The sequence below is a fragment of the Cebus imitator genome, unplaced genomic scaffold (assembly GCF_001604975.1).
Source record: "Cebus imitator isolate Cc_AM_T3 unplaced genomic scaffold, Cebus_imitator-1.0 Scaffold332, whole genome shotgun sequence".
Classification (NCBI taxonomy): domain Eukaryota; kingdom Metazoa; phylum Chordata; class Mammalia; order Primates; family Cebidae; genus Cebus; species Cebus imitator.
Window position 1 is genome coordinate 1,918,839 of NW_016107647.1, and position 24,717 is coordinate 1,943,555.

General features: G+C 43.6%; 1 protein-coding gene across 5 annotated transcripts in view; it reads right to left on the minus strand.

Moving 5' to 3' along the window:
* The window catches only part of RBSN (rabenosyn, RAB effector), a 27,105-nt gene extending 2,764 nt beyond the window's left edge, over window positions 1–24,341 (minus strand). Inside the window, exons 1-12 of one of the 5 annotated variants that reach the window (XM_017505058.2) lie at window positions 24,143–24,340; window positions 21,317–21,486; window positions 20,762–21,081; window positions 15,183–15,323; window positions 10,973–11,073; window positions 10,119–10,164; window positions 9,855–10,016; window positions 7,245–7,486; window positions 5,572–5,642; window positions 2,946–3,032; window positions 1,905–2,007; window positions 451–555 (exon numbers count right to left, since the gene is read on the minus strand). In XM_017505058.2, the coding sequence (XP_017360547.1) occupies window positions 451–555; window positions 1,905–2,007; window positions 2,946–3,032; window positions 5,572–5,642; window positions 7,245–7,486; window positions 9,855–10,016; window positions 10,119–10,164; window positions 10,973–11,073; window positions 15,183–15,323; window positions 20,762–20,909 (1,206 nt within the window). In that variant the 5' untranslated portion in view covers window positions 20,910–21,081; window positions 21,317–21,486; window positions 24,143–24,340. Of the gene's footprint in view, window positions 1–450; window positions 556–1,904; window positions 2,008–2,945; window positions 3,033–5,571; window positions 5,643–7,244; window positions 7,487–9,854; window positions 10,017–10,118; window positions 10,165–10,972; window positions 11,074–15,182; window positions 15,324–20,761; window positions 21,082–21,310; window positions 21,487–24,133 lie in introns of all 5 variants that reach the window. The other 4 variants (XM_017505056.2, XM_017505057.2, XM_037730128.1 and 1 more) reach the window with 4 other exon arrangements.
* Between the last annotated feature and the right edge of the window lie 376 nt (window positions 24,342–24,717).

A 24,717-nucleotide genomic window follows, 5' to 3' on the forward strand; every position in this document is an offset into this window, starting at 1 on the left:
AAAAAAAAAAAAAAAAGATTCACAGGCTGTATACTTTTCTTAAACCTCCGAGATCTGTTCCCCTCTCATCTACACTGGAATCTCACACAGCGTTAAATACATGTATAATTTCCTGTTTAAGACTACATATTCCAATATGTTCTATAAGGAACTTCCTAATGTCTTGGTCCTCTGCAACTTCTACCATAGGGAGAACTGCCAATCTCTGTGGTATTCTAGCCATGAGAGAATCTGCAATAGCTCTGAAAGAAAAATAGGACCTGGGGAGAAAAATAATTACTCTGGTTCCCATAGAAGAAAGTGAAGCTGAAACACAACAGAAGAAATATGCACATTTGAGAGTGAGAGGTTCTGAATCACTACAACCCCACACAACCTGGGAGCCCACGGCAGCCTCTATGCTCGAGAGCCACAGGTAGAAGCAGGCCCTGTATCCCTGGCTTCACTTACTTGTCTCTCCATGGCCCTCTTCCTTTCCATTTCCTCCTTCCTTTTCTTTTTCAGTTCCTCAAACTGTTCTTTGGTCGGCAGCGACATCAAACCAAGCAACTTTTCCTGCAGAGAGTGACAGACAATTTTATACTTAAACCTTTTTAGGGAAAAAATGAACCTTAAGCTCTCTGATGAGAGTCTGCTTAAGCTGAGCCACTCTGTTCTTGGAGAGTGACATCATTTAAGAACAGCAGGAAAAGAGGGAACTCTTATATTGGGTGAGAGAGTCAACTTTCAAATGGGCCTGCATTTTCCTTATGAAATGATCAACATCAGATATCCCAGTTATTCACCTGGCTCCAAGGTTAGCTTCTCTATGAGGTCTTGTCCCTTCCCATCCTATTAACTTAGCAAATCTCAATCACAGCCCTCTCTCCCACACTTCCCTGCTGTAAGTTTCTCCACAGCACTTCTGCCATCTTACATACCAGATATTTTAGTCATTTATGGTCTCTCCCCTTCTCTACAACATAAGCTTTATGAGGAAAGGAAAGTTGGTCTTTTTTGTTCACTACAGGACATCCAATACCTAGAACACTACCTGGTATGTAGGAGGCACTCAACAAATGATTGCTGAATAGAGTCACTAATCAAAGTGAGGAAGGGCCTACCTCTCTGTACGACAGTGTTAGAAAACTAACCCAACAGGACTATATCTATTAGATCTCTTTGTTGGCTGGGTGCAGTGGCTCATGCCTATAATCTCAACACTTTGGGAGACCGAGGTGGGCAGACTGCTTGAGCTCAAAAGTTTGAGACCAGCCTGGGCAATGTGGTAAAACCCTATCTCTATTTAATAAAAGAAAAAAAAAACTTTGTTTTAATTAAAAAAAAAAATAGACTTCCTTGTCAGGGAGCCCCAAACGCAGTTAACTATAACTCTTTCAGAAGGGGCTTTCAGGGGTAGAAAGATACAATTCAGATCTAACCACCTAGGTTAGTCTGCCCTTAATCGGCTGTTTCTTCCCAGCTGATGGCTCAGGAAGAGTCCTGTAGGAGATTATCCTAAGGAAGAAATACTAAGTACCAGTATTACAATCCTGACAACACTTAATAGCAGCAAAAAATTAGAGTCTATCAAATGCCCAACTAAAGGAAAATAGTTAAAGAATGGCATATACAGTCAATATGCATTATTGTAACTACTGTATATAAAAAATGCAAATGGGAAAAAAGGTGAAAACATACCAGAATAATGAGTGATTGTAATGGGGACAAAGGATTAAAAGTAGTTTTAGTTTTCTCTGAAATTCAGATTTTTCTCTAAATGTGGCATCATGCTTTCATAATTTCAAAAAATAATAAATCTATAAATAGGAAGTAAATAAGTCATTGCATGGATCTGCCTTCTGGGAAGGAAAAGAACAGGACAGGCCAAGCACAACATTTATGCCAACCCAGGATGGCTTTACCTGCACAAAAAGTGTTGCTGAGTATCTGATCATTCTCTGCAGCCGCAAATTGCTTGGATGTGGTGGAGGGTCCTGGTTCAAGCCTAAGGTTAAGATCTTCTTACTGAATTGGAACAAATACATGAATGTAATGAGCACTGCCAGCTTCAGAAACAAGGGCAAAAAGTGTAACATCAGGAGTTGCCAGGCTTTCATGCAAGGAAGGTGTGTAAAGATGGGTAAATGACTCCACTGAGTTTCCTTGAAGGCAAAACCCATTTCTTACCCTTTGCTGTACATAAGGCCCCAGCACAGGGTGCATAACAAACACTGTCATGGAGGGACTGACTACGTGTGCCGAGCCAGCTTCACAGGTGAGCGATCTAGGCAGCTGCACAAGGTCTGGCACTTAAAGGGCCTTGTGCTTGGTTTAATGCTCTGTTGTTAGTGTCTTTATTCTTCATAATTTTTGAACAAGGGACATGCATTTTCATTTTGTGCCAGGCCCTGCAAACAATGTAGCCTGTGCTGTACGTCTGGATGAACAAAGGCACCGCATCTCATTCTCCCTCTGAGTTGCTATACTTCTCATACCTCAAAGGGCTAATTTAACCCGAATGGCCAGTCCACAATTAAAAAGCAGCTGTGAACTTGCGCACAGACACAAAGAAAGAACCTGAGTTTCTACCTTCACTCTACAACTTTTGCTATCTGTGACATGATTCCTCATCGATGACACAGGATGTTAATCCCTACCTCACAGAGTAACTTCGACAGAATAAATGAGCCATTCTAGAGAAAACAACCAGTGACCGGCACTTGATAGGTATCAATAACCAGCTCTTCTTTCTTTAATAATAAGAAACATTAGAAATCCTTAATGAAACAAAAGTCACTGAGATGCATTAAGTGCTAGAGCTGGCCACTTCCTTGCCCTCCTCCTCACCCACTGCCCCATCACCAGAACTCTTGGTGAGTGCAGGTCTGCTTTCGCCATCATTTCATTAGAACAGCATCTTCTCCATTCCACCAGCGGGCAGGATACCACTTAATGGACCTTACCTTAAAGCATCTATTAGCTCATACACTTTCTGCACTTCCACTCGAAGATCACTGGCATGTTCCAGACTGTAGGTTGTCTCCCCAGCACTAAGGAGAATCCACAGAGACAAGTGATCTAAGTTTCATGGTGCAAATCGGACAGCATAGTATAGAAGGATGCTAAAGGTGTAAGGCCTCACAAAGGCAGTTAATTCTCTAAAAGTGGCATTTCAGACTTTCGGATATAATGCACTGTCCATCTCTTGAAATGAATGAATCAAGTGGAAGTGACATTTCAATTTGCAGATACTATAGGGGCAGACTCATACTGAGGCCTCCAAGGACTAGCCCTTATGCTCATCACTGAAACAAATGTGGCTGAATTTACTCTGGCCTACTTTCCCTAAACAATCGCACTACATCTAACAAGATGCAAGAAGTGGTTTACTAAATGAGTTGATTATACTACATTAAGAGCAGAAAGCAACTTGGCTTTCCTGGCTCAAAAGTACCCCAGAAGGTTCGAGACTAGCCTGGCCAACATGATGAAACCCTGTCTCTACTAAAAATACAAAAATTAGCCAGGCATCGTGGTGGGCACCTGTAATCCCAGCTACTCAGGAGACTGAGGCAGGAGAATCGCCTGAACTGGGAGGTGGAGGTTGCAGTGAGCTAAGGTTGCACCCCTGCATTACAGTCTGGGCGACAGAACAAAACTCTGTCTCAAAAAATGTTTACACACACACGGTTTTGTTTTAAACAAGGCACATCTACTGATACATGCATCGCTTTTGATGTACAGGTAGGCAACAAAGGTTTTTTTGTTTTTCTTTGAGACGGAATCCCGCTGTATCGCCAGGCTGGAGTGCAGTGGCGCCATCCCAGCTCACTGCAACTTCTGTTTTCTGGTTTTAAGCAATTCTACTGCCTCAGCCTCCCAAGTAGCTGGGACTGCAGGCACGCACCACCCCACCTGGCTAATTTTTTGTATTTTTAGTAGAGATGGGGTTTCACCATGTTGGCCAGCATGGTCTCAATCTCTTGGCCTCGTGATCCACCAGCGTGGGCCTCCCAAAGTGCTGGTATTACAGGCGTGAGCCACCATGCCCGGCCAGCAACACAGGTTTAAGACAAAGACAGAAAACTCTGAAATTAATAACACTGGAGACCATAATTATTCTTTTCCTACAGGTTGGAAAAACACTGCTGGGATCTGAATCTAGTAGTTAGCACTTCAATTTCTAGGTCACAAACACTAAGCTTCAGAAAAAGCCATGCTCTTAAGCAGGGATCAGCAAATTTTTTCCATGAGGGGCTGAATCATAAATGTTTTCAGCTTTGCAGGCCACACAGTCTCTTTTGCTGCTATTCTGTCATGGTGATGCAAAAGCAGCTACAAACAGTAATCAAACATGGGCATGGCTATGTTCCAATAAAACTTTATGCAAACAGGTAGCAATAACTAGTGTTGGTAAGGCTATAAAGAAAGTAAAACCCTCTCGAGGCAGAAAGAATTCTGCAAAAAAAAAAAAAAAAAAAAAGTAAAACCCTCATACACTGCTGGTGGGAATGCAAAATGGTGCAGTCATTCTAGAAAACGATTTAGCAATTCCTCTACAGAATGTTACTCTATGGTAACATACAGTTACCATAAAACCCAGCAATTCCTTGGTACCTACCTAAGAGTAATGAAAACATGTCCACACAAAGAACATAAAAACTTGTATACAAATATTACAGGAGCATTATTCATAACAGCCAAAAGTGGAAAAAAACCCAAATGTTCACCAACTGATGGATAAATAAAATGGTAAGTATCCACACAATGCATTCATACAGATGGAATGAAGTACTGATATATGCAACAACATGGATGAATCTTTAAAACATTACACTGTGTGAAAGAAGTCAGAGAAATTTTATATTGTGATTCCACTTATATGAAATGTCAAAAAACAGACACATCCATAGAGACAGGAAGTAGATTAGTGTTGGCCAGGGAGATGGGGAAAGGACAGTGGCTGCTAATGGGTATGGGGTTTCCTATTGGAGTGATGAAAATGTTTAGAATTAAGACAGTGGTAATGGTCGCATAATTTTGTGAATACACTAAAAACCACCGAATTGTACACTTTAAAAGAGTAATGTTTATGGTGTGTGAACTACATCTATATTTTTAAAAAGAAGCAGATGTCAAGCTACATTTGGCCTATGGGCTGCAGTCTGCCAGCCACTACTCTAAGGGAAATGCCTGCTTTAAGCCCTGACACCTCAATGTGACACTGAAATGGCATCTACCCAGGCATAAGCATGAGACCCACTGCCCTTCCTCTGCTCCGACCAGATGCTGCATTCAGCAACAGTATTATCTGAGGCCTTCCCAAACCTGCTTAGTTGGAACAGCCAAGGTGAAAGTGGCTATCTTTTCACAAGCTCATGTGATGGTAATATGTACCCCACTAAAAGACAGACATGAAGATGATTCTCTTCATAACAGCCAAAAGTGGAAAAAACCCAACCTCAGCTGGTCTCAGAAAAAAAAAAACACAGTTAAATTAAGATTTTCATTTTTGGCTACTGGATAATTGACCTAAAATGCCAGAAAACACTCACCACTGGATTAGAAAAACATAGAGGAATAGCTTACTTTAATGACGCTGCCATCTTGATGTATTCTGGGGCTTTCTGGTCTACTTTCTCCATGCAGAGTCGTAATTTCTAAGAACAAAAACAAAGAGGTAAATGGTATGCTCAAGATTAGAAAAGCCTACCCAGAAGCTAGGCTCCGTCAATGGAGATATATTTAAATTGTTTACTTTTCTAATATATTGTTGCTATCAATTTTCTGATTTATAGGCCTAGTTTCCAAGCAGAAAATCTCACAGGAAGGAAGGAAAGTGACAATGGAGCTTCTGACCAGACGTTTTGTTCTGTTACCCAGGCTGGAGTACAATGGCACGATCTCTGCTCACTGCAACCTCCACCTCCTGGGCTCAAGTGATTCTCATGCCTCAGCCTCCTGAGTAGCTGTAATTACAGGCACGCTGCCACCATGCCCGGCTAATTTTTATATTTTCGGTAGAGATGAGGTTTTGCCATGTTGGCCAGGCTGGTCTGGAACTCCAGACCTCAAGTGATCCACCTGCCTCGGCCTCCCAAAGTGCTGGGATTACAGGAGTGACCCACCGCGTCCAGCCAGACGTTTTCGAGAGGAGCGAGGCCTTCTAGGGTACAAGCCAAGGTGTCTACCAAGACAAAAAGGAAATAGCTGCTACTTTCTTCCTCTGCCAAGTGATGCCAGGCAACAATGGGAAACCAGCACAAGGCACTGCCAGTGTTCACTTCAAAAGAGGAGGTGGCAAAAGCACAGTGGGTATTCAAAGAAATGAGATACCAGGTTTTGAACTCCACACAAAGGATGGAGAAAAGCTTCATCTGCAACTCAATATGGGGCTTAATTAACACCATTTCTAGTAGCCTGAGTATTTACATGGGGATTCCAGAAACACTGCCATTATGATCTGCAGAACTGCTAACAATGACTATTCAGTAGTCATCAGACAAAAATATACTCTTCCTCTGTTCAGAATGTTGCACAGCTGCTTCCTCTGACTGGGCTGATCTCTTCCCTGCATCTCTTACTGCCTCCCCACTCAGCTCACCTGGCTAGTCTTCCTCAGCTCACAGGTCTCACCTGGCCATTAAGGGACCAAGCCAGTCTCACTCCCAGATATTCTTTGTACATTATTTCTTCTCAGAGTATGCATCTAGTAGGGGGATTGTGGGATCACTGGTGGTAATGACAGCTGAGGCATTTGGACAAACTTAAGAGGGGGACACTTGGTAAACTGGTAAAGCCTGAAAACTTGTAAAGTTTCAGTAAAATGATAAAGCCTAAAAACTTGTAAAACTTTCGAAAACTTGTAAAGTCTAACACTCCCAAGTGAGTTTCCCAGGATTCTTCTGGCCCACTGTTTATGAACATCTCTAGATTCTCCCCTCCCCACAGAACCTGTCCACACCACATGGCAACTGCCCTTCCTCCTCTTGCCTCTGGGCCACCAAAGCCTCCACCCTTCTGCTTTCAAGTGGCCAAGGAAGGGTGAGGGAATGAGTTTGTTGTAACACACCCAGGATGACTCTGTGACTCACACAGGGCCCTAGCTGGGAAATCACAACATGGTCCTTTAGCAGGAACTACAAATGATTCAAAGGAACAACTTCCCAAACTGTTCTCCAGAATATGCAGGAGTGTATGTAACAAAGAGCCGAATCTGCCTGAGAAATTAGACCCAAGACCAGACAGTCAGTGCATATCACCTCGTAGAGCTTCACGATGTCAGGTGTGTGTTCCTTCTCATCAATCTGCTGCTCTCTCTTGAGCAGCGTGTCCTTGCAATGTGTACAACAGCGAATCCGGTCATCGTCCTTCTCATCCAGGACCGAGCTGACACTGCTCATGCTGCTGATGCTGCCTCGGCGGGAGCCATGGACACTGTTGGGTGACTGGCTGGGGCTGGTGTGGGTGCTCAGGGACTCCTTGCTGGCACTGGTGAGCTTGTCTGTAACCACAACACCAACAGGCAGCACTGACCCCCACAGCATCCAATTACCATACCCCAGAACTTGAGGTGTCAGTCCACAGGTGTTTGATTTGGAGAGTAATAAGATCAGTCTCCAGCTGTGGGCAAGTACTGCCCCTCTGCCTTCCCAGCGTCAGACTCTAGCGGGAAAGGACACACTGCTGCCCCTCCAAATCCAAACAAACTGACCTTTCCACCTGACACCCTCTTCCATTTGCCCTGTGCCTCCAACACAACATACATTCCCCTGGGAGACTTTCCTCCACAGCCTTCTCCCTATTCCCAAGCATCTGGCTCCTACCCTCTCTAAACGGCAGGTACTCTGGGAAAGCCTTCTCCAATTCCCTGAGGCAAAAACTATCCATCCTTCCCATCAGCTCCCACCACATTGCCCCTTTAGAGCACTTTCCACTTTTCTCCCTGTGTACAGTTACATATACACCCCGGAGCTGCCCTAGGAAACCATGACTCTTTGTGGGTACAAACTTGCACCCTTAACATATCCAGCAGGGCCACCCCACAGCAGCTGCCCAGTAAATGCTGGCTAAAGAGCTCAAGGGAAGAAAGGTGAATGGTGTCCCAAAAAGGCAGCTTATAAAGTCATGTGACACAGGGAATTGGTCTCAGGGAGAAAGTATCAAGGTAAAGTGACTGGTGTATGTGAGAGTTGGACAGAAGCATCTGTTTTAGTCCCCATGTTATCCAGACACCCCATGGCCACCAGAATGCACGGCCAGCAGAACTCTCTAGTGTTGCAAATGTACCCCAAACTTCCCAGAAGCCAATGAGATCATCTTCAGCAACTTTGGTTGCAAAGTCCTAGAAGATAGAGTTCCACCTAAACTTTGTCCTCCACACACCCCCCAACTATTCTATTTGCTCATCTATTAATCTACCCTGGGCTTTCCAGAATTCCATGCCTTTGCTCCTCCTCTTCACTCTACCTAAAATGCCTTCCTTCTCCATCTCTTTTGCAATCCTACACATCTTTCAAGGTTCTTCTCGCCTATCACTTCCCAGCCCTAAGTATCCATGCTCTCATTGTCCCAGAGCCTACGGCATTCAGCATCTCTCATATTATGGTATTAGTCTTTTCTATATGACAGCGAGTTGTCTGTGACTTATCCTACAGGAAGGGACTAGTCCACTGCTTATATTAAGACCCTCTTCTCAAAGTCACACCTGCCACTTCCAAGCAGAACTGACAAACAGTTGGTCAGCCTCTCCTGAGTGCCTGACACAATCTCTTTCATAGTACATCTCTCCTTAGAAAGCGATGATTTATTTGTGAGTTTGTATCCACTGCTAGATGCTGGACGTCTTGGAAGAATGGACAATGCCTTATAGGCCAGAAATAGGCAAAAGAAGACCTGTGAGGCAAATCCAGCTTGCAGGTTGTTTCTATATGGCTCTCAAATTAAATATAATTTCTATTCTATTCTGAGATGGGAGTCTCGCTCAGTCACCCAGGCTGGAGTGCAGTGGCTCAATCTCAACTCACTGCAGCCTCTGCCTCCTGAGTTCAAGCAATTCTCTTGCCTCAGCCTCCTGAGTAGCTGGGGCTACAGGTGCATGCTACCAGGCCTGGATAATTATTGGTTTTGTTTTTTGTTTTTTTTTTTTTGAGATGAAGTTTCACTTTTGTTACCCAGGTTGTGATCTCGCCTCACTGCAACTTCTGCCTCCTGGGTTCAAGTGATTCTCCTGCCTCAGGCTCTCAAGTAGCTGGGATTATAGGCATGCGCCACCACGCCTGGCTAATTTTGTATTTTCAGTAGAGACAGGGTTTCTCCCTGTTGGTGAGGCTGATCTCAAACTCCTGACCTCAGGTGATCCGCCTGCCTTGGCCTCTCCCAAAGTGCTGGGATTGCACGCATGAGCCACCGTGCTGAGCCTGATTTTTGTATTTTTATAGAGACAGGGTTTCACCATGTGGGCTAGGCTGGTCTTGAACTCCTAACCTCAAGTGATCCACCTGCCTCAACCTCCCAAAGTGCTGTGATTACAGGCATGAGCCACTGTGCCCAGTCTAATGTTCACATTTTTAAAAGGGAGTTTAAAGAAAGAAGAAATGTCACAGAAACCATACGTGGCTCATAAAGCCTAAATTTATTTACTATCTGATCGTTTACAAAGTTTGCCAACCCCTGTTATAGACCACTCTATCTCAGGCCCCTAGCATAGTACCTAGCCTGTAGTGGGCTTCACAGAATCAACAATTGAATGAATGAAGATTCCAATGAACCATTAATTTAACAAAAAGGTTCCACGGTCCCAGTGGTGATTAGCAAATAAGCTAGGACCAAAAGAAGATGAGGGTCCAGGGCCCCACCTCCAGGTCACCTACTTGCCAAGGGAAGGCTGATGAGCTCCATACACTTCTTGCACATAATAGACCCACAGAGGCGACAATGGTGGCGGCGGTTCCGGATGCTGAACTTATTCCCACAGTCTGGACAGAAAGGGACATCCTGGTCGTTGACCCAAGGCACCACAGACTTTTCTATCGCTTTGGGAAGAGCAAACCAACAAAAAAGCCATTTTAAAGAGAGATTTGGTCAGGGAAAAAAGATAAAGGATAAAAAGAATGTGAGCAAAGTTTTAAAGTTACCTCTAATCTTTGCAGACTCAGTATTTGTTCTGTCAAATGCAGTGAGCTGACCAGGAGAAAATAGTGCCAAGTGAAATTAACCAGGTGATGTATACATGCTCCAAACTTTCCAATACATCGAGTAGGAATTAGCACATTTGGATTTCTCAAGTCTCATCTGTCATTCCCAACTCCACGAAATCACAAAAGCAATTTCACGTGGGACAGAATATTAGTTTTACATCTAGAAGCCACCTCCCTTCCTGTGATCCACTTCTAATTTCTTTATTGTCAGTTACCCATTTTAGCAATAACCAGGGCTAGGCAAGGATGGGTAGGGGCAGCAATTGAAAGCAATGGAAAACTCTCCATTCTCCACAGTGTTCCTGGACCCTAAAACTGGCCACTTATTTCTGGCTTACAAAGTACACATAAAGAACTGTACTTGTGGTTGCTATTATGCCCAGCTCAAAATCCAGGTTATACACAAGCACATCTAGGATCAAAAAACACCAGTGAGACCTGGTCACTCCTTTGTTTGCGATCACACCCCATACTTCACTAGGTGATTGTGCCCAGGACACCCAAAAGAAGAATCTGAAGGAAGAAAGGTTTTCCAGCATCTGAGTGGGATTTATAGGTGGTGAAAGGGAAACTGAGCATCTGGCAAGTCTGTTAGCCTGGGTCATTCTCTTAAGGAAAGCTGGCCCAGGCTAGAACTGTCCACCAGGTCCTCTGCACCTCTCTAGAGAAAGGGTTCCTCTGGCAGCATCAGATGTATATGACATCTACAACACATGCTATAGAAATGTGATTATTTTTCCCCAGAAAATGTGTATTTTTAGAAAAAAATGTTTTAAGACTACAAAATTTACCTTCTCTAACCTGATTATTAATTTATTGACTTCCACAACATAGTGGTCAATTCTAGCAGCTCGGTGTTTTTTGAATTCAGAAAGATGGCTTCTCACAGCACCTAGAAGGAAGGAAGTGGGGAGACAAATGACTTACAATTTCTCTGAGGGAAGCCTCTCTACCTTGCCGCTTATCCTCAATGAATTTCAAAAGCAGGCTGGTCAACATAGTGAGACCCTGTCTCACTCAAAAAAATAAAAAAATTAGCCAGGCGTGGGCACATACGCCTAAAATCCCAGCTCCTCAGGAGGCCAATGCAGGAAGATGGCTTGAGCCCAGGAGTTGGAGGCTTCAGTGAGCTATGATCCCACCAGTGTACTCCAGGCTGGGTGACAGAGTGAGACCAATCTCAGGCAAAAAAAAAAAAAAAAAAATTCAAAAGCAAGTAAAAACTCTAAGATTTTATAGTCTTACCAAAAATTCAAAAGCCAGGATAGCAAATGGAAGAAAATCTGCTAAAATGTTAACCATGACCTTTAGGCCACCAAATACCATATGAGAGACCTTAGAATATAGTAGATAACAGCATATACACTGGAGTCGGCCTGTGCTCAAGTTTCAATTCTGCCACACACTGTGTAACCTTGGACAAGTTACTTAACTTCTCTGTAACTCAAGAGTACTCGAGCTGTCAAATATAGTAATAATGGTATCTACTTCAGAGAGTTGTTACGATGGTTAAATAAGTTAAAATTTATAAAGTCTTACCTGACTCTCATGCTAATGTTAAATAAACAGGGTGATAACATCATGGGTAATTTAAAAATTTTTGAATTCTCTTATTGTTTCATACTTTGTAAATCTGATACAAGATGGCTTTTCCTAAGGATAAAGACAATTCTCAAAATGGCCAAAAAAATGATAGATTCCCTTGTGGGAGCTAGTTAAGCTGATACTTTCCTCAATCCAGCAGCCAAGAACTGGGACAAACATCTGCAACACAAACAGAACCCAACAGCTTACTGTCTGAGAATACCTGAAATATTTCCAGCTCAGTCTCACCTGATCCAGAAACATATTGCCCTCAAACATCCCGGCACTCAGTGCACATCCTCATCCCAGTGATCAACTATTCATTTATAGATTGTACTATAACAGATTTTGTCACATGCCATGCTTTTAAAAAAAATTTTTAATTGCCAAATAAAAATTGCATATATTCACCATGTACAACATGATTTTTTGAAATACTTAGACACTAGGGAATGGCTAAACTAGCTAATTAACATATGCATTACATCATATACTTATCACTTTTTGTGGTGACAACACAAAATCTACTCTCACTGATTTTTAAGAATACAAGATTTTTTTTTTTTGAGACGAGTCTCGCTCTGTCACCAGGCTGGAGTGCAGTGGTGTGATATTGGCTCACTGCAACCTCTGCCTCCCAGGTTCAAGCAATTCTCCCGCCTCAGCCTCCCGAGTAGCTGGGACTACAGGCATGTGCCACCATGCCCAGCTAATTTTTATATTTTTAGTAGAGACAAGGGTTTCACCATGTTGGCCACGATGGTCTCAATCTCTTGACCTCGTGATCCACCCACGTTGGCCTCCCAAAGTGCTGAGATTATAGGTGTGAGCCACCGCACCCAGCCCACAAGATATTTTTATTAACTATAATCAGGCTGGGCATGGTGACTCACACCTGTAATCCCAGCACTTTTGGAGGCCGAGGAGCATGGATCACTTGAGGCCAGGAGTTCTGAGACCAGCCTGACCAATACAGTGAAGCCCCATCTCTACTAAAAATACAAAAATTAGCCAGGCGTGGTGGTACACGCCTGTGGTCCCAGCTACTTAGGAGGCTGAGGCACAAGAATTGAACCCAGAGGCAGAAGTTGCAGTGAGCCAAGATTGCAGCAGTGAGCCAAGATCGCAGCAGTGTGCTCCAGCCTGGGTGACAGAGGAAGGCTCTGTCTCAGAAAAACAAACAAAAAACTATAAATCACCCCTTTAACAACAGATCTCTTGACTTATTCCACCTGACTGAAATTTTGTATCCTTTGATCAGCATCTCCACATGCTATACACTATTTATTTATTTATTTATTTATTTAATAGAGTCTTGCTCTGTCACTGGAGTGCAGTAGTGCAATCTCTCGGCTCACAACAATCTCTGCCTCCTGGGTTCAAGTGATTATCATGCCTCAGCCTCCCAAGTAACTTGGATTACACATATGTGCCACCATGCCCGGCTAATTTTTGTATTTTTAGTACAGACAGGGTCTCACCACATTGGCCAAACTGATCTCAAACTCCTGGTCTCATGTGATCCACCTGCCTTGGCCTGCCAAAGTACTGAGATTAAAGGTGAGCCACCGCACCCAGGCCCACACATGCCACTCTTAACCATCCACATGTCTGTTCTTCACTAACCATACTCTAACATCTAATTAAACTTCAGTTTAGAATTCTTACGGGTGACCATAAATGTTAACTGCTAAAATTTGCCATTCACTTGACCTTCTACAGTTTGTGACTATCTTTGGTTGCTGCAATTGGCAACTTAATCAGAAAATCACCCTAGTAATCTCACATTGGCAATCATGAAACAAGCTATCACAAATAAATATTAACTTATAAAATTTGCCATTCACTTGACCTTCTATAATTTGTGACTATCTTCAGTTGCTGCCACTGGCAACTTAATCAGAAAAACACCCTAGGAATTTCACACTGGCAATCATGAAACAAAGCTAACAAGAATTCATACGTCCAAAATTTCTCCTTCATGTTTTGAATTGGCTTTCGTATATATCTCATAATTACATATGTACAGTATTATTTTTAAAGCAATTTTCTCCTGCAATAATAAAAATGTTTCAATTCTCCAATACAGTAGCAAATAGCCCAAGTGGACACAGAGCACTTAAAATGTGGCTAGTGTGTAGTTCAGGAAGTGACTTTTAATTTTATTTCATTTTAATTTATTTAAACTTAAATAGCCCATGACTGGTGGCTATTGAAAAAACAGCACAGTTGCTGGACTCTCCTTATTCAAAGAGACACCTTCTGTAATGGCACTATAGGGATACAGTAGATGAGCCTGGGTAAATATCACTTTCCTTCTTAGAGCCCAAGTTTCCTTATCTATAAATGGGAGTAAGGACCACTACTCCACAAGACTTTTGTGAAAGGTGAACAAGATAATAAACATGAAAATTTAATAAATCACTATAAAGGAATTATTACCCATTTCATGGACAGAAAATATTTTATTATATTAATGACTATTATCATTAGACAGTTAAAGGATATATAGCCAGGCATGGTGGCTCACGCCTATAATCCCAGCACTCAGGGAGGCTGAGATGGGAGGATCACTTGAGCCCAGAAGTTTGAGACTAGCCTGGACAACATAGTAGGACCCTGTTTCTACAAAAAATACAAAAATTAGCCAGGTGGGATGATGTGCACAAGTAGTCTCAGCTACTCAGGAGGCTGAAGTGAGAGGATCACTTCAGCCTGGAATGCAGTGAGCCATGATGGAGCCCTGAACTCCAGCCTGGGCAACAGAGTGAGACTCTCTCTCTCAAAAAAAAAAAAAAAAAAAAAAAAATAGATATGTAAGATTAGATAGTTCAACTAAGTGTGTGTGGCATGATAAATAGCTTTAGTGAGATATAATTCACATACATACACCATTTAAAGCAAAATTTCAGTGGTTTTTTAGTATTTTCAGAATTGTACAATCATCATAATAAATTTTAGAGAATTTTCACCATCCCCAAAACATGAAAGTAGGTAGATGGTACCATAACGATTCAAAGAAGCAAGCTGCATAAAACAGTGCCTGTCACTGGGCAGTTAATATCCTATGTAAGAGGAAACAGACTTATTAATGGAATCTGTGCCTGGGCTAACATCAGAGAGATATGGATTCATACCCCATTTCTGCAATTTACTCGCTGTTTGTCCCTGGGCAGGTTCTCATGAGGTGCAGTGAAGATTTAACAAGGCCATGGATATAAAGCACTTAATGTAGTGCCTAACACAAAGTGGATGCTCAGCTCTTCCATTTTCTCCCCCCAACAAGGGCATAAGGTCCATGAGAAGCTTAGACCATTATGGTTTACTGATGCCTCCTCAGCCAACTCTTAAAACTTTACCAAGAACACAGTAGATGCTCAATAACCACTTGCTGAATGAATAAATGAAATTTCTTACCAAGCTCCTGGGGTTCCCACATGTAAGGATCAACCCCTCCATAGCTGAAAGACTCATATCCTTGGGTCCCTGATTCTGCTCGATCATCCCCTTCTCGTTTCAACAACTTGTCCTTTGCTTTCTTAGCCTTCTGGACAAGACCTTGAAAAATGGAACAAACGATACAAATGAATCATGAAGAACACCCATTAGAGTCAAGGGAAATCTCAAAAAACAAGAGTTGATGAATTAATTATCATTTGTTTAAAAATGCACCAGAAATATTTAGATCCCAAGTAAAATGCAAGAACAAGCACACAAACACTATATTACAAATACCACAAAGCAATACACTGGTCAGTCAACATTAGTTGGTTTAGGTGGCCAACATATGGGCTAAATTACTGCTCACTGCCAAATTTTAAGAGCACAATTTTTAAAAGTTTTAAAATAAAATTTGATGAGGGAAACAGAGTGATGGAAGTCTTTTCTTCTTTATCTTAATTGGAGTGGTTAAGCGGATATATATATTTTTCAAAACTTACTGAATTGGGCCAGGCATAGTGGCTTACACCCATAATCCCAGTACTTTGAAAGGCCAAAGGAGGCAAATTGCTTGAGTCCAGGGGTTCAAGCCAGCCTTGACAACTTGACAATACCCCATCTCTACTAAAAATGCAAAATTCTAGCTGGGTGTGGTGGCACACACCTGTAGTTCCAGCTACTTGGGAGGCTGAGGTGGGAGAATCACCTGAGCCCAGGAGGTCGAGGCTGCAGTGAGCTGAGACTATGCTACTGCACTGCAGGCTGGGCAACCAGAATGAGACCCTGTCTCAAAAAAGAAAAAAAAAAAAAAAAAAATTAAAATGTATACTTGAAAACTATACCTCAGTTAAAATAAAGTGGTTTTTTTTGTTGTTGTTTTGAGATGGAGTCTTGCTCTGCCACCCAGGCTGGAGTACTATGGCACAATCTTGGCTCACTGCAACCTCCACCTCCCAGGTTCAAGCGATTCTCCTCTTTCAGCCTCCTGAATAGCTGGGGCTACAAGCCCCCACCACCATACCCAGCTAACTTTTTTGTATTTTTAGTAGGAAAGGGGTTTCTCCATGTTGGTCAGGCTGGTCTCCAACTCCCAACCTCAGGTGATCCACCTGCCTCAGCCTCCCAAAGTGCTGGGATTACAAGTGTGAGCCACCGAGCCTGGCCTAGTTTTTTAAAAACTAAGTTCTATAGTACTAATTTATTTACCCCAGGAACTCATGAGTAAATTTTTCTCATTTACCTCCAGGGTGGGATTCAGCTAAACCTCCATCGCTGGACTGATGTTCCCCATAAGGCTTAACTGGACACAGAGTTCTTCCATCCCCACTACTGCCCACCCGCTTACTGAATCCATGTAAGAATATTTGCAAAAAGCTTCAAGAAAGAGATATAACATCTACAACATAACACAAATGGAACCAGATTTAGTAAGAAGAGAAAATGAACATTTCCTGTATTTAGTCCTTGGATACACCAGGCACAATGCAAAGTGCTTGCAAATACATTATGCCAGTTCATGATCACAATGTTATAAGGCAGGTAATAGCCCTACTTACAAATTAGGAAATGACATCAAAGATGGGGGAAGAACTTGCTTCGTCCAAGATCATAGAGCTTATAGGTAACAGCAGGGCTGGAAGTAGACACTTCGTCTGAAATGAGAGCTCCAGCTCTCCCCAGCTAGTGCTGATTCACAAACTATGCCTCTGCAGAACATGGGTTCTGCCACCTGTGCTGGGGAAGGGAACCACCTGTTAAACTGAACAATCAGCTGAATGGGGAAAAACAGAATTCTCAGTTCTAAGCTGCTCTCTTACGAATGTTCTTTAATCTTGGATGACTGCTATCCCTTTCTTCCACCAGAATCTACTAGAAACTCTCAGATTGAATATTAAATGATATCATTGCTTTTACATTTTATTAATTTTTTAGAGACAGGGTCTCGTACTGTCACCCAGGCTGGAGTGCAGTAGTGTAATCATAGCTCACTGCATCTCGATCTCTTGGGCTCAAGCAAGCCTCTCACCTCAGTCTTCCAAGTAGCTGGAACTACACGTGTGCACCATCAAGGCTAGGTAATTAAAAAAAATTTTTTTTTTGTAGAGATGGGGGTCTCAATATGTTGCCCAGGCTGGCAGGCAGAGGATAACATTAGTAAGAATACGCTTGTCTTTTTTTAAGACAGTCAGGCCAATAAGAAAACTTCCTGGTTATTGGTCACTCTGGGACATCTTTTTCCAAACTGGAAAAATACCAAAACAAAAGTGCATCCTTTAAAATCCACTGAAGTAGTCTTTGTCTTTTCTTTCTTTTTTGAGATGGAGTTTTACTCTTGTTGCCCAGCCTGGAGTGCAACGGCAGCAATCTCGGCTTACTGCAACCTCCGCCTCCTGGGGGTTCAAGGGATGCTCCTGCCTCAGCCTCCTGAGTAGCTGGGATTACGGGCACGTACCACCATACCCAGCTGATTTTTGTATTTTTTTTGGTAGAGACAGGGTTTCACCACGTTGGCCAGGCTGGTCTCAAACTCCTGGCCTCAGGTGATCTGCCTGCCTCAGCCTCCCAAAGTGCTGGGAGTACAGGCATGAGCCACCATGCCCGGCCTAAAGTAGTCTTTTCTAATAACAGGGGAATGTGAGTTAACAAGTAACAATTCCGTTTTGCAAAAGAGACTAAAGTATCAGATTAAACAGGCAATCTATACCATTTCACCACTTTAGGAGACAGAAAAACTGCCTGGCAACCTTCCCAGAATGGATGTAGCCCTTCCAGAAGAGGCCAATTAGGAATAATCCTATACATTTAAAAAAATACTAACAAAGCAAGAAGCCACAGTCAATTTTCAGCTATCTTTTCTTCTACTTACTGAAAATGGGCTAAACTGGAGTTGAACCAGGGCTAGGGCTTGAACCCACTAACTTTTTACTAATGACTAATCTATCTTTTCTTTTTTGAACTGCCCCCAAAATCCAATACCAAGGTTCACTCTTTTAGCTTTAATTTTTCACTTGCCTAAAACTAGCCATGTCATAACATTTCTAAGAACCAAAAGACCAAATGAAGAGGTGATCTGCTTTCAAAAGGGCTTTTCAAAAACCCTTTCATGTCAATCCTTAAAAATTTACTTTGCTGATTCTGAAATGTAGAAAACTGCAACAAAATCAAGAATTCCTTTCAAACTAAAGACATGATCATTAGTAGTATTAGAAGTAGAGATATGAGAGGTAGGTCAGGGTGGAAAATCAAGGGAAAAACCAAGAGAATCTTTTCTTTCTTTTTTTTGAGACAGAGTTTCACTCTCTCTCTCAGGATAGAATGTGAGAGCCTTAATCTCCTGGGCTGAAGCGATCCTCACACCTCAGCCTCCCAAGTAATTGGGACTACCAGTGCATGCCACTACAACTGGCTAATTTTTTAAAATAATTTTTTTGTAGAGATGGTCTCACTATGTTATCCAGTCAGGTCTTGAACTCCTGGGCTCAAGCAATCCTTCTGCCTTGGCCTCTCAAAGTACTAGTATTACAGGTGTGAGCCCCTGCAACCGGCTGAAGTAACTTTGTTTTTTTTTGTTTTTATGTCAGGGTTTCACTCTGTTGTCCAGGCTGGCGTGCAGTGGCATAATCATGTTTCATTGCAGCCTCGACCTCCTGGGCTCAAGGGATCCTGATGCCTCAGCCTCCCAAGTGGCTAGGACTACAAGTGCATGCCACCATGCCCAGCCAATTAAAATTTTTTCCCTTGTAGAGACAGGATCTATGTTGCACAGGCTGGTCTCAAACTCCTAGGCTGAAATGATCCTTCCCACTTTGGCCTCCCAAAGTGCTGGGATAACAGGTGTAAGCCACTGTGCCCAGCCAAGGATCCTTTCAAGTTTCTTTCACAAGGCACAAAATGTCTACTCTATTTAGTATTCCTTAAATAAGTTCCTATATCTCTATTGTCCAAATAAACTTAAACATTTCTCCTCTTAAAAAAATAGTCATTGTAGGAATCTGAGAAGAGTCTCTAACCTCTACACCCACTGGTATCACCAGTTCTAGCAATGGCATTGGAAATGACTTAGTTCAGCTGACACCAAGACTGGAAGCTGGTTGAAAACCATGGAGGCTCTTAGGTTGTCCAAAGGAAACTTATATAATCAGGTTTAGTTTTGTTTTTGCTTCATTTCCTCCAGGAAGCTGCAATGCATGCTGCGATTGGAACATGGGCCTCTCATCCTCAGCGATGTCATGTGCAAAGGGCAGCACTGGACTTAAGAGATAACAGAAGACCTACATTCCAGGCCTAGCTCTGCCAATTCCTGTGTGACCATGGATAAGTAACTCAACATCTCTTGAGCCTCACTTCACTTACTATCTATAAAATGAGACCAATCACCTTCTTTTTTTTTATTTGTTTTGAGATGGAGTGTTGCTCTGTCGCCAGGCTGGAGTGCAGTGGCGCGATCTCGGGTCACTTGCAACCTCTGCTTCCCAGGTTCAAGCAATTCTCCTGCCTCAGCTTCCTGAGTAGCTGGGACTACAGGTACGCGCCATCACGCCCAGCTAATTTTTATATTTTTAATAGAGATGGGGTTACACCATGTTGGCCAGGATGTTCTTGAACTCTTCACCTCTCCCGAGGTGTTCTCTCTCTCTCTCTCTCTCACCCCGGCAAAAGTGCAGTGGCACAATCACCATTCACTATAGTCTTGACCTCCTTGGGCTCAACCAATCCTCCAGTACCTGGGACTACAGGCACACACCTCCATGCCCGGCTAGTTTTTAAAAAATTTTTTTGAGAATGGGTTTCATCATGTTGCCCAGGCTGGTCTTGAACTCCTGAGCTCAAGTGATCTGCCCACCTTGGCCTCCCAAAGTGCTGCGAATAGAGGCGTGAGCCACTGTGCCCCACAAGAGGAGCAGCGTCTTATTTGGAGGTTAGAATTTGAAGTCCAGGAAATACAATAAATGTATGTATAGTCAAAAGTACCTTTGAAGAATTCTTTCCACAACTCCCTCACATCTGAGCTCTTGGAAGCTCAAAAACCAAGGTTTTCAGGTTGTTTCCCTTTGTTCTTCAACTATGACCTTCTTTTTTCTGGGGTATAGAGCGCAAGATACCAATTGGGGAAGGAAGGATGGTGTGAAGGCCTAAATCTGTGACAGGTAAAATGGGTGTATAATGTGCCTCCACCATCATAGCAAAGGAAAGAAATTCCTCTCCAAACCCTGTTAGGCTGGTGGTCAGAGAACTGTCAAGCCAGATCACAGTGATTACATTTACTAGATTCAAAGTCAGACTGTGTTTCACTGAGCGGCTTTAGACATGTTATCTAATCTCTCTGTGTGCCCTCATCAGCAAAATGTGGCTCACAGCCACAAAGTTATTGTGAGGATTAAATGAAATTAATAAACAGGGAGATTCTGAAAATGCCTGGCACATGACAAACACTAGTCATCTGTTTGCTACTACTATTATTATATTCCTGTGGCAACACCAAAGCTGATAAGAACTATCCCATGAGTTAAAGCTCTCACTGACAGCAGGGGATAGGCAAGGTCCTCGCTTCTTACTTTTAATTTGCCCTTTGACATCACGGTCTTCCCCTGAGTGCTCTTCCTCGTAATGTGAATGAAGCTGATAGAAAGACTGCAGATCCTTCAGGCACAGAGGGCAGAGAAAGCCCTCCCTCACCTCCCCTGGGTCGTCCAGAGAAGCCATGGTAGTGCCCTTCTCAACCCTAAGAAGGCAGGGATCTCATGCCAAGAGTCAGCTTGATTCCCTCCAAGGAACCATGGTTCCTGCAGCATGAGCTTTATCAAGCAGTACACAGATGGTGAGGAAGCGGCTTCATGGCCCTGGATGAGGTTCCCTCTCTGGAATAGGAGGAGCCCTAAGAAAGGAAAGAAGAAGGGAAAAAAGCCAATTCAGGCAAACTGGTAGCAACTGAGAATTTTCTTCATTCTTTTCACAGTACAACAGTGCAGGTTTGTTTGTTCAGTGCAAGTTTGAGAAAACAAACTCTTTCTCAAATCCTTAGCCCAACCAAGTTGCAAAACCTAAGATATAAAAACATCACTCAATGAAGTGGGAAGCACAGATTCTTGAAAAAAAGCAAATACCTTGACAATTCTCTTATGTTCATTCCAAATGATTCAACTTCATAATTCGTATGCCACTTTAGCTACTGGGGGAGTGTCTGAAGTACTTATCAACAAGCAGAAGTTTTTACTTGACGCTCTTTACCTTGATTGTTTACTTGACCACATATGGTGAGTTCTTAACACTTGTAAGGCACCTGTGTTAGAAATGCAAAGATGAAAAATAGTATCTGCCATATATAGTATGCAGATATAGTATCTGCCATAAAAAAACCTACAAAAAAAACACAAAAATCCTAACACAAGTTAAAGAGAAACATTAGAAATCTACTAGTCAAAAAGAAAAAAATATATTTTATATTTAGAGAGCACTTATCGCCAATGGGCTTATGAGATTTTTTTTTAAGAGACAGCATCTTGCTCTGTCACCTGGTGAGCTATAACTGCTCACTACAGCCTCAACTTTCTGGGTTGAAGTGGTCCTCCTGCCTCAGCCTCCCAAGTAGCTGGGATTACAGAAGTGTGCCACCACACCCAGCTAATTTTAAAATTTTTTATAGAGACAGGGTCTTGCTATGTTTCCCAGGTGGATCTCTAACTCCTGGCCTCAAGCGATCCTCTTGCCTGAGCCTCCCAAACTGCTGAGATTACAGATGTGAGCCACTGCACCAACAGATCTTATAAGCCAGTGACAGCTCAGTAGCAAACCTAACGTTCTCCACTACTTCAAAAATAAAAGGCTGGCCAGGCATGGGTGCTCACACCTGTAATCCCAGCACTTTGGGAGGCCAAGGCAGGCAGATCACCTGAGGTCAGGAGTTCGAGATCAGCCTGGCCAATATGATGAAAACCCATCCCTACAAAAAATAGAAAAATTAGCTAGGTGTGGTGGCAGGTGTCTGTAATCCCAGCTTGTTGGGAGGCTGAGGCAGGAGAATCACTTGAACCCAGGAGGCAGAGTTGCTGTGGGCTGAGATCACACCATTGCATTCCAGCCTGGGCAACAAGAGCGAAATTCTGTCTCTAAATAAATAAATAAAAGGTTTTGGTGGCTAAACATTTCAGGGCTTAATAAGCTACATTCTCTTTCTTACTGACCCATGGTAAAGTCACTTCCAGTGTCACCTCATAAAGACTCCCAGTCACAGGAGAAATCTAGACAAAACCATTTCACAAAAGCAGAGAAATTTCTTCCCAAGAACCTGGGGCTACAAGCCACAGTATATAGTGAGAGGGGATGTGTGATCCTTAGCTTTGGATGGACTGTAGAAGACCACCGAGGAGGGACTGCCTGGTCCTCAAAGCTGAAGGGTGGCAGCAACTCAGAAAATAAACAAATGAGACACCAGGTCCCTATTTTTTCCCTCTAGTTAAGAAGCCCAGTGACTAGATACATGCAGATCCCTGCCTTTTTTCCAAAGAAATATAGCAGCTCTAGGTCTGGCCTGTTCCCTCCCCAGCCAGTGGTTCAACTGATGCTGACTCTGACAGCTCCCTTCCTACCCATGCACTCACCTCTAACAACCACAAATCAAACACAAAGCCCACCACAACCATGCCACACAACCACCCTTCACACCTCAGCCCAAAACCAAACCTCACTTCCTCAAAGAAATGCCTCTTATTCAGGGCGTTAGAATGGACTTTTCCTTCACAGCACTCATCTCAATTTATAACTGCAGGTACATATGTGAAGTGACTAAGTAAGACTGTAAAATCTGTGAGGGCAGGCACAGACTCTATATGTTTTCCCCTGTGCTGTCTCCCCAGGGTTTAGCGAAGTACCTGGCACACACAATGAAGAAACACAATAAAGCTCCATGAATGAAATGAACAAATGAATAAACTCTAAAATCCTCTAAGCATATGCCATAAAGAAATCTAACATAAACCGCTGAATCGGACCCCACAACCATAACTGAACACATAAGCAAGCCCCTCGAACTCTAAATCATGTAAAAAATAAAAACACACACACACAATACTTACATGTTCTGCAACAACATCCAGCATGAATGTCACCCCGCCATATGCCACAACGAGGACACATCCCACAGCAGCACTCAACCCGTCCTCACGACTGCACACAACCACAACTAACACGATTTTTTTTTTTTTTTTTTTGAGATGGCGTATTTCGCTTTTGCTGCTCAGGCTGGATTGCAATGGCGCGATCTCAGCTAACCACAACCTCCGCCTCCCGGGTTCAAGTGATTTCTCCCACCTCAGCCTCCCGAGTAGCTGGAATTACAGGTGCGCACCACCACGCCCGGCTAATTTTGTATTTTTAGTAGAGATGTGGTTTCTCCATGTTGGCCAGGCTGGTCTCGAACTCCCGACCTCAGGTGATCCGCCCGCCTCAGCCTCCCAAAGTGCTGGGATTACAGGCGTGAGCCACCGCGCCCCGCCACTAACACGATTATACATACGTCGCATGACCATACACAACACGAACGACTCAACCCCGTGGAGCAGAGATGATAACGTCACACATCGCACAGACATCACACAAAACGCTCCAAACATCTCCATACGAACTCAGAATACAAACGCTTCAGCTTTACACAACCAGAGAACCAAACACAACCACTCGGAAGACAAGTACCCACCCACTTCCCCCACAGCTGCAAAACCAAACCCGAGTGTATACGCCCCCCGTAACCGCACAACCACACAGAGTCCAATCACCTCAGGCACACACAAGCGAAATGCACGGCCTGAAACCGGCATCTCCCACCTCTCACGTCACACCCACCACAACCACACACGGCCCACACCCACAACGGCCCGCCCGTCTCCGTTCTGGAGAGGAGCCGTGTCCCCGTCCCTCAGACTGGGCCTGACCCTCTGTACCCGGCGGGCCTCCTGCAGGCACGCAGGCCTTTCCAGTCCCGTGGGCCCGGGTTCTGGGCCTCCACGGCCCCTCACACAGCTGCGAACGCCATCTCCATCGGTAGCTCGGCACTCGGCAGGTGCGCCTGCGGCGGCGAATCAACCGTAAGGCACGCTGGTAGACAGACGCCTGTCGAGCGCCGAGTCTTCGAGGGAGCGAAAAGGGCGGATACTGATTAGACTAGTGAAGGGCAGGCCGTCGGCTTCTGCGCAGGCGCTTTCTGAACGAGGGCGGGGACGGGGGTGGGGAAAGGAGGTGGGGCTCGGTACTGTAATTTTGTGCGGTTCTTATGCTCCAGATTCGAACAAGCAGGGCGTCAAAGCCAGCCACTGCCTCTGCACTCCATTGTACAGCTGGGAAAGCTGAGGCCAACAGATCTTTGGCTCTTGACCAATGTGCTCAAAGAATAAGGCAGCCAAGGAGTCAAAGTTCCTGAAGGCTAGAGACAGAAAAAATACGTATTCAGGGGACGTGGAGGCGAAGCAAACTGCAGGAATAGAGAAACACATGAGTGAGAGTGGAGACTTGGTATAAG